Genomic DNA, 16,791 nt, shown 5'->3' on the forward strand with positions numbered 1-16,791 from the left:
TTTTATTCAGCAAGGATAAAAAATAAATGTAAAAAGTTTTTTATTTTTTATTTAACATTGTTAAATCTGTTCTGAACATTCTATTCTAATTCTAAGAATTGTAAACAAAACTATGTTTTCTATTTAGATAATAATCAATGTTTTTTGAGCACCAAATAAGCATGTTATTAGAACGATTTCTAAATCTTCTTTTGAATCTTCTTTCAAAAACTATTTTTTTTTTTAAATCCAAACTTTTGAGAGACAGTATTGTGGCATGTAAGAACAACATAATACTTGCAAAAATCAGAAACAGCATCACTCTTAATAGCTTTATTTGATTTTGTCACTCTTCAAGGGCATCAGTAGGACTGTTTGGTGTGTGCTGTTTCCCAAAATACGGGCAAAACATTCAGAGAGAACAAAATACTCGACAAGATCACTGGAGGGGATGGTGGCGGCTGGAGCTGCTTACTAAATAAGTTGAAGGTTAGGTTGCAAGTCCATGTAGGGGTGGCATAAATAAACCACCATCCATTACCACTAAACCAGCAATTTAAGCCTAGTTTAATTGCATATTTGCAATTCCAAAAGCACTGCACCATACATTCATTTCCTATTCTAAATATATAAGTCTAACACAATATATCAGAGTAAATACATATCAGGGTCTTGAACGCTGCCTGGCCGTTATAGAGAATCACACTTCAGCGCTATATTAGTTTTGCTACCTCACTGGATTCAAGCAAAATTTTCTGCAGGGCCCCATCATTCCTTCGGGTCTTATTTTATGTGGTGTGAAAACCAGTGCAGAGTTACAATATATATGTGGAAAGAATTACAGTACAACACTTGATGAGGACAAAAGTGACAGATCATGCCTAAAGTGCTGAAGTGAGGAGCTCTGCAGGTGAAAGAGCAAGTCATGAGCATCAAGAGGCCAATGAAAGAGATTTAGACATACACAAACAACACTTGTATGGTTAAGCCCAGACTGTTCACTTAATAACTTCTTGTCAAAATTAAAATAGAGTATAAGTGATTCAAAACTCAAACATTTTGTCACAACACACACACAAAAAAGAAAAACTGGTGGTTTCTGAAATGGTTTCCTTTAACAGTCATCATCATGCTATGACATTTGGCCAAATAAAAGTTTTTGTTATACTTTGCCCTCACAGTGTATGTTCGGTTCTCCAAGATGAGACTGTGCTGTCCATCTGGCATGGGTAGATGAATACTACTTTATAACTTTTCATAATATTTATAACATTCTTACACCAACACATACTGTATATTAACATGCCACAAAGCTAGATGCGTTGACAGCTCGTCACTAGAGCAGGGATGCAGAGAAGTTGTGAGGTATTCTGGCTGTCTGACGGCAAGATGGAGAAACATCTCCTATGACATGTCAACGTTAAAAATCACATTTAAACATCGTCACAATGGTAAATAAACTGAATGTGGGAACAGCTATGACAAATGGGAGATTTTGATGCTGTGGAAGGACTTAGCGGGGGTCGTCTGGGGCTGCGATCTTCTCCAGACTGGGCTCCATGCCCCAGATCTCACGAGCGTACTGGCCGATGGTGCGGTCGCTGGAGAATTTGCCACAACCAGCAATGTTGTGGATGACCATTTTGGTCCATTCTTTAGTATTCTGTTTAAGAATGAGGAAAAGGAACATGTTTCTGTGTTAAAGCTCTTTAGAGCATTACATTAAATCAGAAGGGAATTATATGACATGTTTCCAAATAAACACTGATGGAACGGTCAACTTGAATTTAAAGCCCCAAAACGTATTGCTAAATATTTCTTTTTTTTTTTTGCACCCTCAGATTCCAGATTTTCGAATAGACCAAACCTTAACAAATTCTGCATCAACGGAAAGCTTATTAATTCAGCTTTCTAATTATGTCACATATAAACATTCAAATGTACAGTCTCCTTCAGGCAAAATGGACCAAAAAAATGAATAACTCATCTTGTTAGCATACACTACCTATCAAAAGTTTGGGGTCTGTAAGTTGTTTCAAGTTTCTGAAGAAAGTATGCTATGCTCACCTAGGCTGCATTTAATAAATCAGAAATACACCAAAACCGGTAATATTACTACATTATTACCATTTTAAATGTTTTCTGTGTTTTCTGTTCTAATATATTTCACAATGTAATTTGTTCGTGTGATGGCAAAGCTGAATTGCCTCCAGTCTTCAGCGTCACATGATCCTTCAGAAACCATTCTCAAATGCTGATTTGGGACATGCATTATTATCAACTAAAACAGTGCTAAATTTGTAATACATTTTCTCAGAAGGTTTTTCATAGATTTCTTTCAAAAACAACATGTATTACTGACCCAAAACTTTTGCACAAATGTATTTTCCTATTAATTATGTGGCAAATAAAAGCTTAGCCACTCTGTGATTAAACTAAAGGCTTTTGGCTGGAAACTCTTCCTGAAATACGCTGAACCATTAAATGTTTTTGTAATACAAACCTTATACAAGGCGCTGACTTTATCCTGACATTTAATGTAGTCTTCGTAGTCAGCAAACACCTTGAACCTGCAATCCCATCAGACAACCAAAATAATTAACAATTTATATGATCACTGTTAAACTGTGGCTATGTGAGAAATGGAATGAAAAAGGGTGGAGGTATCCAAATATATTTGTGGTTCTTACCTGTCATGTTGCATAAGAATCTTAACAATGTCTTTAAACTGATCAGGTTCTCCAGGGCTGAAGAATCCTCCAGAGATCTGATCCATGACTTGCTTCAGCTCTGGAATGCGGTTATAATACTCCATGGCATCATATCTGGAAATAAACCAACTTCAGCTAAGTCGAGCAGAGCTGTATTTGCAACCTTTCCTTCAGTGCAATAAAACTGATAACATTTGGATTGTATTACTCTGTTTTAAACAGATGAATGTTTGATCAAATAAACTGCTTTCTTAAACAAGAATGAATGCACTAAAACAAACAAATAAAATGCTATTTAGTAAATGGTTCATTGAAGCTTGCTGTCACCCTTTCTTGTCCAAAGCTTCCACATCCTTCACTCTCATGCCGAATATAAAGAGGTTCTCTTCTCCCGCCTCTTCTGCCATCTCCACGTTAGCCCCATCCATGGTGCCGATGGTCAGAGCACCATTCAGCATGAACTTCATGTTGCCTGTTCCAGAAGCTTCTGTTCCTGCTGTGGAGATCTGCTCGGACAGGTCAGATGCAGGGATGACTGAAAAATAGAAAGAAGCAGGCAGAGCGAGTTATGTGAATGAATTAATAAGACAGGAAGCTGATCCAATGTTAAGTTTGCATCCTACCTTTCTCTGCCAGTGTAACCTTGTAGTTCTCAAGGTAGATGACTTTCAGACGATCTCCCACCACAATATCATTATTTACCACTTCTCCAATGGCTGTGATAAGTTTGATGATCATCTTAGCTGTGTGATACCCAGGAGCGGCCTTGAAGATGCATGATTTAGCCAATTAGCATTCAAACTTAAGTAGAACAGAACTGATTGGTCAGAGAAGTGATCAGTCAAACCTTTCCTCCAATCATAATGGTCCTAGGAGTCCAGGCCTTGCTAGGGTCCTTCTTGATGCCTGATCACACAAAACAGTAAAGTTAAAGTAGACTATCTTAAAAAAAGAGAATAGTTTGCTGTTTAGTGCATAACGAACAGTACATACTGCCTACTGAAATAAAAGTATTATATTTATCATACTAGATATGCGCGACTTGGTTTCACCATTAAATGGGAAGTTTGTAAAGCTGGAAAAATATTGAAAAACCTGAATTATTATTGACTTACGGTTGTAGAGGGTGACAATGTGCAGACAGTTCAACAGCTGTCTTTTGTATTCATGGATCCTCTTCACTTGAACATCAAACATGGAGTTTGGGTTAATCTTCACCTTGTATTGTTCTTCTAGTTGCACAGCAAATTTCATCTTATTCTCCTGAAACAGACAAAGCAATATAGAATATATATGGAAATCATGTTTATGTAGAACATGCACTCCATTTCACTTTGACTGTGGGATATTTTCTGTCTCACCTGTTTAACCTTGGCAATATCTCGAATTAAGGCATCATCATCCACAAACTTTAGGAGGTTCTTCAGCTGGCTCAGGTCACGGATGTAGTCCTCTCCAATTCTCTAATGTTTAACATATGACATTATGACTTAAAATGACTGACCTGGACTAAAATCAAATACGGTTATTGTACTTTTTGTATGTTTTCTCAATAGTGCCCCCTACCTGTTCATACATGTACTGCTAACTTTATTTATTTATTTTTGATCAGCAATGTTCTTTACCTCAGCGATAACCTCAGCCAGTCCAGGGTTACACATGACAAGCCAGCGACGAGGAGTGATACCATTGGTCTTGTTCTGAAACTTCTGTGGGTCCACCTCATAGAAGTCCTTAAAACTGAACACAGAATCAACCCAACCAAATGAGATTTTAACTAGGGCTACATGAAATTACTGTAATACCAACCACATTATGTTGATATAAACAGTGGCTTTTAAAAGTATTTGGACATGTAAGATATGCCATTGCTGTGGACAAGTATGCTTATGTTGTGTTTCCTCAACATAAATATTCGTATTCAAATGTTTTGGCTTTTTTAAAAGAAATGATACTTTTGTTAGATTTATTAAACTGATCAAACGTGACAGAAAAGACCTTTTTAACTTCACAAAGTATTTCTATTTTCAGGCTGTCCACAAAAACATGAAGCAGCACAACTGTTTTCAACAATGATAATAATAAGAAGAAATGTTTCTTGAACACTAAATCAGCATATTAGAATGATTTCTGACACTGAAGACTGGAGTAAAGGATAGCAAAAAATTTACTTTGCCACGATTTAAAATAAATAACAATAGAAAACGTTCGATTGAAATAATATTTTACAGTATTTCTGTTTATACAGAATTTTTCATCAAATAAATGCAGTCTAGGTGAGAGACTAAAAATCTTCCTGAACTTTTTAATAGTAAAATACATTTTTAAATGTGTGTTTTAGGTGTCCGAATACTTTTGGGGCCACTGAGCTGTAATATAAACACATTAAAAAACATACACAGTATCCTTAATAATGTCCGAGTGGATTTGTGCCACGCCATTAACTGCGTGAGATCCAACGATGCAGAGATGAGCCATGTTGATCTTCTTCTGTCCGTACTCCTCAACAAGAGACATGCGTCTCAAACGATCATCATCACCAGGGTACAGAGCAGAGATCCGCTGAGAAACAAGACAGAAGGTGGAAGGTCAAAACAGAGCATAACAGGCAAGAAAGTACATGGGAAGTTTCTTGAGAATTTACTTTTCTTCATCTGAAATTTACTGGATGCTCAGTCATGTAGAGCAGATAAGGTTGTTTATATAACCTTACTGTGCAGTTTACTCCTTATTTGGAGTGGACACAGTCCTACAGTCCTAATGCAGTTACTGATCTCCCAACCCCTTCAAAATTTCAAATGCAATGTGCCATGAAGAGAACATCTGTTCCCAGACCTCCAGGTGACGTCGGTTAATCTCGTAGATGATCTCTAGGTGACGGGGCAGGAGGTTTTGGAACAGGTCAACAGGCCAGCGTTCCAGAGCTTCTGGTAACACAGTGTGGTTAGTATATGCGCAAGTACGCACAGTGATGTCCCAAGCCTGAGAAGAAAGAGAATGACAGAAAGTCAGGTAGTGGCAGAGTGAGAGAAAAACAGAAATTAGTACAATGTTATGGTGTTGGTCCACATGGGCAAAATTTTATGGGCACTTTTCACATTTCTGGGCTTCACAAAAGAGAAAGTCATAGTTGAGTAAACTTCTATAGTGGTGAAAGGAAACTACAAGAAATATTTTTTTGCGTTTCTACAAGAGTAAAAAGTGAGGTTAAGAGGTTGATAATGGTGGTAAAAAGACCAAATATCAATATTTCACTGTCAAGGTAACACAATAAAAAGTACAGTATAGTTTTATAAATGTACATTAAAAGTAAAAAATTAAATTATAAAAAAATGCAGAAATTATTTTATTATCAATGTAAAAATGTCATCACATTCATGTTATGTCTTTATATTACCCCTAATAATCAATTAAATAGTCCTGTCTCATGTATATATATATATTTTTTTTTTGAGCATCATAAATGACAAAATGATGAGGATTTTTCAGCTCACCGTGTCCCAGGGCAGTTTCTCATCATCCACCAGTATTCTCATCAGTTCAGGGATGGCCATCGCAGGATGAGTGTCATTCAGTTGTATAGCAACCTAAACAAAACAGACAAAGGGAGGACCTCTTTAACAGTTTTTTAATGCATTCGGTTTTATTATTCATATGATTAAATCACCTCAGATATGACACAAATTGGACGTGTAACATGAAACAAAGAGCTCCCGGCCTATCTTACTTTATCTGGCAGTGTGGTCAGATCCATGCGCACCACCTCAGTTGAGCCAAACTTGGAGGCTTTGAACCTGCGGATAATGTCCTGGAGAGTCGCAGCCACCACAAAATACTCCTGCTTCAGACGCAACTCCTTCCCCTCAAAGAACTGATATATACAAACAGGAGGATCTGTTTACATTTAGGCTTGTTTGCTTCTGAACATGAATCACTTGAATGGACTTGAGTTGCACTCACATTGTCATTAGGGTAAAGCACACGGGAGATGTTCTCAGCGAGATTCTTGTCCAGAACGGCCTGGATATAACCACCAACATTAACTGTTTTGGGAGAGAGAAAGATCTAAGGCTCAAAGACACATTTCACACTTCCATTCAACAGTTTGGGGTCAATTAGGTTTTTTTATATATATAAATTACATTTACATTTGAGAAACTGGACCACAAAACCAATAACATGGGTTGATTTTTTTTGTTGAATTGGCTTGTTATGATAGGGCAATATTTGGACGAGATACAACTATTTGAAAATCTGGAATCTGAGGGTGCAAAACATATTGATATTGATAAATATTGAGAAAATTGCCTTTAAAGTTGTTCAGACTAAGTCCTTAGCAACGCATGTTTTTAGCAATGCATAAGGCTTATAATGAATAGCATCTAATCAATAATAAAGCTTATAGTGCTGGAACATTTATTGATTGATTGATTGATAGGTTGATTGGTTCATTGATTTATTGATTGATTGATTGTTTGTTTGATTGATTGTTTGATTGATTGATTGAGAACTCACAGTCTTTGAGGTGGAATTCACATGGAGCTTTGGCAGACCAGAGCCTCATTGTGTTAACAATGTTGTTTCTGTATCCTGGGACAGGTGTGTCATAGGGAAGGGCAAGGACCACCTGGTGACACAACGGGTACAGATTTAATGAGAAGATGTACACACACATGTATAAATTTCACAATCTTGGTCATGCTTTGCATATTGGTTGTTCTGCTTTAGGCTTCACTGACCTTCCTGATGTACACTACCGTTCAAAACATTGGGGAGGGGTCAGTAAGATTTTATCTCACCTGTGTGTCCACCCATTTCACTCCATCAGGGTGGTGTTCCACTCGACCATAGAAATGCACAGGTCGCATGTATTCAGGCCGGGCTTTTTCCCAAGGATTGCCATAACGCAGCCAATCATCCGCTTCCTCCACCTGTCAGATGATGTCAATCATTTACTAAGACCCAAATGCACCAAGAGAGGTACTGTTGCAAGTATGCTTTACCTGCCAGCCATTCACGATTTTCTGATTAAAGATTCCAAACTCATAGCGGATTCCATATCCATACGCTGCCAGGCCCAAGGTTGCCATGGAGTCCAGGAAGCAAGCTGCAGAAAAAGAGAAATTAAGCTCTCTATAACAACAAGCCCTATATTAATCTTACAATCAGCATATTTAAAGAGACCAAGTTCACCTGCGAGTCGACCAAGGCCTCCGTTTCCCAGGCCAGCATCCTCCTCCATGTCCTGCAGCTCCTCCATATCCAGACCCAGCTGAGAAGAAACAGAACATGAGAGCTGGAGGGGCCAAAGAAGGTATGTAACCTCTGAGAACACAAAACATGCTTTGTTGCCTGGTTTCATCTTTCATCAAACACCTATTTGTAGGCATTCTCAGCATAGCAGTGCATATCTAGAATGATTTGTCTTTCATTTCTTGATTAGAATTAAAGAACCAGGGGCAACCAATCTAAGATTAGCAGAATTACAGTGCATCCCATCCATAAGCTCTTTATTTATTATTATGCTATGACTGGTTGTGATGATGACTGAAAATGACCTCTTTAAAAGCGACGTGACATTTAGCCAAGTATGGTGACCCATACTCAGAATTTGTGTTCTGCATTTAACCCATCCAAAGTGCACACACACACAGTGTTTAATTATGGTTGGAGCTACACACACACTGTGAACACACAGCCGGAGCAGTGGGCAGCCATTTAAGCTTGCTGTGCCCGGGGAGCAGTTGGGGATTTGGTGCCTTGCCCAAGGGCACCTAAGTCGTGTTATTGCCAGCCCAAGATTCGAACCCACAATCCTAGGGTTAGGGGTCAAACTCTTCCCCAAAAGGTTAAGTCAGCATAAAGGTTAAAGCATTGGGATGAATGGAATACTAACTGATAATGTCCCTCCTATATTTGGAAAAAGTAATAGTCCCACACCAAACACACACACCACTGGCTGAGCCAATGTTGTTATGTAGAACACAGTAGGACAGGGGTGTCTAAACCTGTTCCTGGAGGGCCAGCATCCTGCAGAGTTTAGCTCCAACCATAATTAAACACACCTGAACCAGTTAATCCAGATCTTCAGACTAACTAGAAACTTCCAGGCAAGTGTGTTGGAGCTGGTTAGAGCTAAACTCTAGGACGTTGGCAGGAAGTGGAACAGGTTTAAACACCCCTGCAGTACAGTTGAACCATTCACCTGATTGCAATTGTTTTTTGCGCCACTAGGGGTGCAGACATTTCAATTAATTCACATTTCCTTCCTTACAGATACTGCAAGGCTGACATATTCCTATAGGCCATAACTCAAAGCACTTACGGTTCCATCATCCTAAACATAGTGGGTTTTTTGAATGGGTTTGTGCTTTGCTTGAAATGTTTGTAAATATATCCTCACCTGATAGATGGCCTCGTCACAGGCATTCTCCAAAGCTAAGTTTACCATGGTGTTTTGAAGTGTCCGTCCCATGTAGAATTCCAGAGAGAGATAGTACACACGCTGGAGGTGAGCCAAACAAGGAGAAATGTGAAAAAAAATAACACCAACAGCTGAGAGCCATTTCGAGCAACAGTGAAGTAGGAGCCATAAAAGCCCCTGCTGCTGAGCAGGCTAGCCTATCTGACATGCATTATTGTGACAGGTGCACAACACAAGCCTAATCTGTAATGGACGTCTGAGACCTCACCGACCGCCACTGCAAAGCATTTAGTCACTGAAGGTTGCACAATGACAACCATCATGGAGGACTTGCTAGTGCACAAAACTAGCTTGTAAAATTTGGTCTCTTGTCTATAAATGATAACAAAGGTTAGGAGAGAAGCAGGTCTGTGCAGTGTCTCTGATAGTTGCTGATGTAAAAATAGCAGCATTAGCTGTCAGCATTTAAGGTTGAACACTGTGCCAGGATGCCAGACAAATTCCGAATACACCTAAACAATATCCTAACCTTCAATTATTTTTTTACTTTAAAACTGCACGTGTTTTAGCACTATTTTAGAATGAAAAAACAAACAAAACAGAAAATAGAATTTCACATTTCTTTCCTTTTTTAAATAGGTTTTTAAAATAGTATTTGGGGATTTATGGGGAAAAATCAAATCTGCAGTTAACATTATTTCAAATTTAAGTTGATAATGAGTGCTATAATTATGATGTAATATGTCAAGGATGTAAACTAGCTTCCTTGTGACAACTGTAGGCTTTCTTTCTCCGGTTTTAGGACTGAACCAATAACATTTCTTTATGCAAATAAACAAGAAAGAAAACCAATCACAACAATCCATGCAGAAATTAGGATGACAACATCATATTCCGTCAATTGAAGATTTGTAAACTTAAATCTAAACGTGTAACGTTTATAAATAAAAAAAAATAAGAACCGCATCATATTATGTAGAAAACTTGTTTTTGCTGTTGTTTTTGTTTTGTAAATTCAACGGTTCAGTGCAGTAATTGTATTGATGTTTCCAGTTGTGCATAAGAGAAAGCTATTAGGTCTGCTTGTTTTAACATCCACAAAGATGTGCATATATTAATATTTCAATCGAACTTGCACCGTCGACAATTATAAAATAACAATTTGACCTGTGGATACAGTTGTCAAGGGCACACAGTGCAGCACTTTTCATACATTTGTGATTTCGTGTCGTTTGATCTGCACGACACTGAATGCAGTCGCTAGTGACATCAGTCATGAAAAGATTATGTAATTGGTGAAAAAAGGCATTGCCATCTGACGAGCCATTAGCATTAAGCGGCATTTCCTGTTGCAATATAATTACCACAGTATTACACTAGCAAGAAAGATAAAAATGTTTATTTTTGTATAATGCAGCTCTAGCCTGTACTGCGCAACATGTCGCCGGTTGTGCGGTTTGACCCTCCTCCCGTCTGTCGGTGGTGTACGTGCAGCACCGGACGGAAGGATGAAACTGCGGCATTTGAGTTTCTTACTTTAGGGTCTTTCTCGTAGTAATGCTGTTGCGTCCGGATCCATCTTCCCACCAAATGGTCGCGGACTGTGTGCGCCAGGGCGAAGTAGTAGTCGCGCTTCGTTGCAACATTACGGTCCTTAACCAACGTAAAGTGCAGATGGCGATTAAAATTGGTCTTGAGGTCTGCGACGTTTTCAACCCCGGCGAGACCTCGCACGGAAATTTGCTTCCTTTTCTCTTGGTCCGTCAGAGGCTTGGACATCTTGTAGACTGTAATATTAAATATTGTAAAAGTAGGTATGGCGCACCAGGGATACAGTGTACGTGATGCCTCCTGCGTGTGTTGCGACGCGCGTCACTGTGATCTCGAGCGGATGCTTCAGGGTCAAGCGCGCTCATTGGCGCTCACATTTGCTCACACTCCCCTCTATATATACATGGCTACTATATATTTACAGTCTTGACGGGTCATAATTTATTAAACACTGGTTAGTATTGGTTAAGATGAAGTTATTGCAGTGGGATAACATAAGCCAGTAGCGTGACTACTTACACAAAATAATGCATAAAAAATTCTTACAGAATGTTGATCACTCTGAAGGTCACGGAATGATTCTAGATTACAGTAGCTAGAACATTGTTCTTGACAATAGTCAGTAGTCAAGAAAAATGTGACAAGTTTGAGGGTACCAGTATCACGTGACACACAAAACGGTAAAAGCCTATTTAAAGTCAGCTGCATACAGGTGCATCTCAAAAAATTTTATCATCGTGAATTACAAAATTGTATATTGTCATATATATTATAAATTAATCACATTTAAAGTAAAACATTTCAAAGGTTTTTATTTTATTTTACACTTACAGCTCATGAAAATCAAAAATCCAGTATCTTAAAATATTTTAATACTGCTTATATCAATTAAAAAATGTGTAAAACAGAAAAGTTCAAGTTCTTTAAAGTGTTCTTTTATGCACTCAGTGCTTGGTTGTGTCTACTTTAGCACAAATGAAAGCCTCAGTCAAGTGTTGCATGGAAGCGATCAGACTGTGTCACTGCTGAGGCACTTGACAAGGCTCTTTATCTTGAAAATATCTCATACATTCCATTTTGAGTTCAGATCAGGCATGTTGGCTGGCCAGTCAAGCACAGTATGGTCAGCAAACCACTTGGAAGTAGTTTTGGCTCTGTGGGCAGGTGCTAAAGTCCTGCTGGAAAATGAAATCAGCATCTCCACAAAGATTGTCAACATAAAGTGCTCCAAAATCGCCTGGTAGATGGGTACATTGACTTCGGACGTGATAAAACACAATGGACTAACACCAGCAGACATCACCTCACCCCAAATCATCACTGACTTAAGAAATTTCACACTGGACTTTGGATTCTGTGCCTCTCCAGTCTTCCTCCAGACTTTGATTTCCAAATTAAATGCAAAATTTACTTTTATCTGAAAACAGGACTTTGGACCACTGAGCAACAGTCCATTTTTTTGTCTTTAGCCTAGGTAAGATGCTTCTGACGTTGTTTCTGTTTAAGAAGTAGCTTGGAAGCCCTTTTCCTGAAGACGTCCAAGTGTTGACTTTTGATACACTGACTCCAGCTCTAACAAGTGTTTGAATCGGCTTTGCTTGATTGTACTCTCAAGCTTGCGGTCAACCCTGTTGCTTGTGCACCATTTCCTACCAAATTTCTTCTTGGCAGCCAATTTTGCATTTAATATGCTCCGATACACCTCTCTGTGAACAGCCTTCCCTTTCAGAAATGACCTTCTGTGACTTACTCTCTTTGTGGAGGGCGTCATTGATCTTCTTCTGGTCCACTGCCAAGTCTGCAGTTTTCCGTGTTATTGTGGTTTCAAAGTACAAGGGATACCTGAAATGTACACCATAGGGATGGTCATTTAATGAAACTCAAATGTAAATATTCTAATATTTTGAGACACTGGATTTCTGATTTTTATGAGCTGTAAGCTCTAATAATCAAAATAAAATAAATGTAAAACATTTGAAATGTTTTACATGTAATGAATCAAGAACACTGAAAAAAGTGTTTCATTGGATCAAAGTAAAAAAATTGCGTCAACTTGTTACATCTAATTACTTTACTTTTTATCAACTTAAAATTTTTACTTTGAAAAGAATTAACTATCTATTACTTAGCCAAAGCAAAAAGTATCTTTGAATCAAATAATATTTTTAAGTTTAATGAGATCTCAAATTATACTTTGTCTTAATGTTTTTTCTTTGTATTAACTTAATTATTTTACTTTATATCTAACCAAATATCCAAACAAATACAATTTAAAACATTGATGTAATATGAAAACAAAAATTACTTTCAGAATGTGTAATTTTATCAACTAAGATGAATGACTTCAAGCATCAAACATTTGACAGTTTATTTTGTCATAATAACATCCTGATACAAATACACATGCACAGGCACATGCAACAGAGGGCAATTAATTGAGTACTTCCACACCGTCAATGACAATGGAAATGTCCAGTGCAAGACTAAGAGCATCAGTTTCACGGATCACAAAAAACGCCATGGTGGTCTTTTCAAATTCTCTCTCTGCTTCCTCCCTCTGGTCAGCCTAAAAATATAGGAGAGAGTAAATTGAGGGAATGTGAAAAAAAAATAATAATAACAAAAAATATCCCTTCATCTGAAAATTCCAAAATTTATTTAGCTTTCCTACTATGGAGGTCAATGTAGAGCCCAAACGTCTGTTGCTAACTTTCATTCAAATACCTTCATTTGTGTCCTGCATAAAAATAAAATGTAAACGGCTTATTACAAGAGTAGAGTAAGTGATGAAAATTTTTGGGTGAAGATGTACTTTTACACTTTCTTTAGCTTTGAAAATGCTTTTAAACACTTTGTAAAAGCAAACGCTCGTACAATGTGTTGACCATTGTAGATAATCACAGACATATTCGTGGAAGAAAGTCACACAGGCTGATGTGTAAATGATAACACAATTTAGTAATTTAACTATAAAGTGATATGTCACTACCAAATTGAAATTTAGTTAGGATGCTTTGAGGGCGAGTAAAACATAGGGAAATGTTGATTTGGTAGTGAAATATAACTTTAAGGCAAACATGGTTGTAGAATATTTCAGTAGTTTACATTGTCTACATTACCTGGTATTCTTTGATCAGACAGCTTGCATCTTCACCAAGGTATGTGATCAGGCACTTCAGCAGGCACTCTCTTCTGATGTCTATGTCCAAACTCTACAAAATGTTCAAGATGTATTGTTTTTATTAGACCAATACACTACTAAATTGATCGCCACAAGCAAATTTGTTTGCATGTAACCAATACCTGATCCATAACTTTAATAGTGTCCTTAGTTTTCTCACGGAGGGCTCCACCTTTGCTCCTAATAACCTGGAGAAGCTGAGAGCTGTCTGTCTGTCCAAAGAGGCCATAAATCTTGATTGTAGAGGTAAGGTTGTGATGCGAAAAAATTCTGCATTAATCTGTAAGAAAGAGAAACAGAAAATAGACTTCTGAAAAAAAAAAAAAAAAAATTACTTTGAGGACTAGTTGTAAAAGACATATGCACACAATGCATTAAACAACAAAACATATAATTAGGGCATCCAAGACATTTTCACATTGAGTTACTTGCCAATGAGAATGGTGAGGTAGAGCATAGGAGAGAAGAAAGATAAATAACAAAACTTATCCTCCAAAGCAAAAATTAAATGGTGCAAATTACTTACGTTTTTCATGTGACTGGATTATTCAAAACCTGTCCTAATTGTTGTTCAGCAGTACCCCATCCTACAAAAGACAAAATGAATTAACCACTTGGCTCACATAAACAGATCACTTATTTGCGAGTATGCTGGTCGACACAATAAGTTAAAATAAGTGTTTAGGCATGTCACTAAAGACATGTGTTTGGGCCTTCATGTAAAGCTAATGTTAATCATGAATGAGAGACCATACAAGTAAGCAGAGCGAATAACTTGCGAACATGAGTTTCATAAATCAATAAAAATCATCATAATATATACCTTCATAAAAACGTTAAGTCTATACAAGTGTCTGAAGCGTGCATGTACTTTATACATGTAACGTTAGCAGTACAGTATCGCACTCCAGCATACCCAGTCTTTATACTACGTTTCAATATCAATCCATCTCACCTGAAGCAGTTTTCTTGTATTATTTTATTTCCACTCGGTTTAACATTGTAATGAGGGAAACGTGTAAACCTTCTAAACGATTTAGAGCAGTCAAACTAGTAACGTTACGTTAATACTAACCGTATGTAAAACACCAGTAAAACATAACATTTTATGAAATCATACACGTATAATTTTAATAATACGGCCCAGATGTACGTTTAAAATTACTTACCAATTTTCTTTATTCACGTTTTACCACGCCGAGTTCATCCATGCGGTTTAACAAGAATGCTGAACGTCCTCACGCATGACCCCGGATTACGTTATAAATCACGTGACAATGGGAACCAATATTTTAAATTTCAATTTACAGAAATGTATATTTTACACTAACAATACATTCTTTTAATTTTAAATTGACCAAATATTTACATAACACTGATGGCTAGACAGAAAATGTAATGTTTTGAGTTAGATCAAGTAACGTTATAACGACTTCTTTAGAGTAATGACATGCCATGTGCACTTTTTTTCAGTGTATTGACTCAAATCTAATGTACTCCCAAAAGTTTACACTATCTTAATTCATAAGTCACTGTGTTATATTTAAGCTAATTAAGACGGACATTTTCGACATATTTTGTGTATATATTTTAATATTCAAACGGCAGGAGACAGTGCTGACGCTGTGGGTCTCGTGCGCGTGCCTCCGGTGTACAAGCACAGAAAGCCGTTGTGGGATTAACGATTTCAGTTCTGTTTCGCGGCTAATAGCGGTTTTAAAATAATCAAGCTCTTAATTTTTCATTGATCCATGATTCTTTGCTCACTCTAACGTGTCAGTAACTTCATGCAATCCGCCCAATTAAAGATGCGTGGGTGTATGTACATGTGACAAAACACACCCATAAAACAGTTAACTTATTCAAACGCATCATATAACGTTACATATTTATCAGATGCAGTTACAGTAAATTAAAGCATTTTGTATAGTTACTCACCGATATTGTGGAACTGCTGCCAGCCGCAGTCTGGATGTGAGGGGAAACAAGATGGCCGTCGATCGTAAAATTCTCAAACCCAACCTCGATTACGTCAGTGGTCACGTGGTTTACACAGAACGCAAAATTATTGATTTGATGGGTAGCAAATAGTTTAAATTAAACCAACAAAACTTAGATTTACTTTAAATTAAAGTAAATCATTTACTTAAGCTCAAGAACAAGACAGAAAATTAAATAATTTAAGTCAGATTAAGTATAAAATGTGCTTTAGAGTAATGACAGGGCTGTTGCACTTTTTTCAGTGAATATATGACATCCCTATGGTATTTTCACGATATATATTTTTATATGCACCTGTACATGCATTAAAATTCTCAAATTCTGCATTTTATATACATTTGTACAACAATTAACTCCTGCAATGAACCAATTTGATGTCAGTGTCCATCAAAAATCAAATCACTACCTTACAATGTTCCCAGAGGAACCTTCTATGAGCTACCATGTAACTTGAGGTTCTTGTTTTCATGGCCTCATATTTGCTTGTTCAGCTGCAAACCACATTCTCAGACTGTACTTTTATCGTATATACACTGTGCACAACATGAATACAAATAGAAGCAACATCTGCTTCAAATTAAGTTAAAGCACCCATTCTTTTTTTTTGCAGCATGACATCAAACTTGTATTTTTAAGCACTGTATTAAGCACAAAGAAAACAGCACGTACTCCAAGCTATAGAGTTAGTAAAAACCAAGGCAACTACCTGTGGAAAAGAAAGATGGTGAAGAAGACAGCGAACATTCATGCTGTAGTGACCAGGAAAACAGGGCCTAAATCCAAAGAGAACTGTGAAAACTGCATAGGTAACTTACATTTTGAATCAACAACAAAACTGCTTCATTTTGAAAAGTTTAACAGTCTTTCAGAAGAGAAAAAACCCTCACCATCAACCACTGAATCGGACTTGATGTTAGTATCACAAATGTGAGAGAGATGACAAC

At 37.3% G+C, this 16,791-nt stretch overlaps 1 protein-coding gene across 1 annotated transcript; it reads right to left on the reverse strand.

The window, feature by feature from the left end:
- Window positions 1–297: 297 nt before the first annotated feature.
- LOC113105738 (glycogen phosphorylase, muscle form) lies at window positions 298–11,015 on the reverse strand. Its single transcript, XM_026267000.1, has 20 exons — window positions 10,651–11,015; window positions 9,094–9,195; window positions 7,884–7,962; window positions 7,694–7,797; window positions 7,490–7,621; window positions 7,206–7,317; window positions 6,651–6,733; window positions 6,418–6,561; window positions 6,185–6,277; window positions 5,526–5,672; window positions 5,089–5,252; window positions 4,316–4,430; window positions 4,052–4,153; window positions 3,806–3,953; window positions 3,538–3,596; window positions 3,314–3,455; window positions 3,018–3,225; window positions 2,670–2,804; window positions 2,483–2,549; window positions 298–1,642 (listed from the first exon to the last, which is right to left on the reverse strand). The coding sequence occupies exons 1-20, from the start codon at window positions 10,891–10,893 to the stop codon at window positions 1,493–1,495; spliced, it is 2,529 nt and encodes an 842-aa protein (XP_026122785.1). The 5' UTR covers window positions 10,894–11,015; the 3' UTR covers window positions 298–1,492.
- Between the last annotated feature and the right edge of the window lie 5,776 nt (window positions 11,016–16,791).

The sequence above is a fragment of the Carassius auratus genome, chromosome 7 (assembly GCF_003368295.1).
Source record: "Carassius auratus strain Wakin chromosome 7, ASM336829v1, whole genome shotgun sequence".
Taxonomy (NCBI): Eukaryota; Metazoa; Chordata; class Actinopteri; order Cypriniformes; family Cyprinidae; genus Carassius; species Carassius auratus.

Coding starts and splice junctions, on each gene's coding strand:
- LOC113105738 (XM_026267000.1), bottom strand. CDS start 10,893: ATGTCCAAGCCTCTGACGGACCAAGAGAAAAGGAAGCAAATTTCCGTG. Junction 9,196..10,650: donor ACTACGAGAAAGACCCTAAA/GTAAGAAACTCA, acceptor GCTCACCTCCAG/CGTGTGTACTATCTCTCTCT. Junction 3,226..3,313: donor GGTTACACTGGCAGAGAAAG/GTAGGATGCAAA, acceptor TCTATTTTTCAG/TCATCCCTGCATCTGACCTG.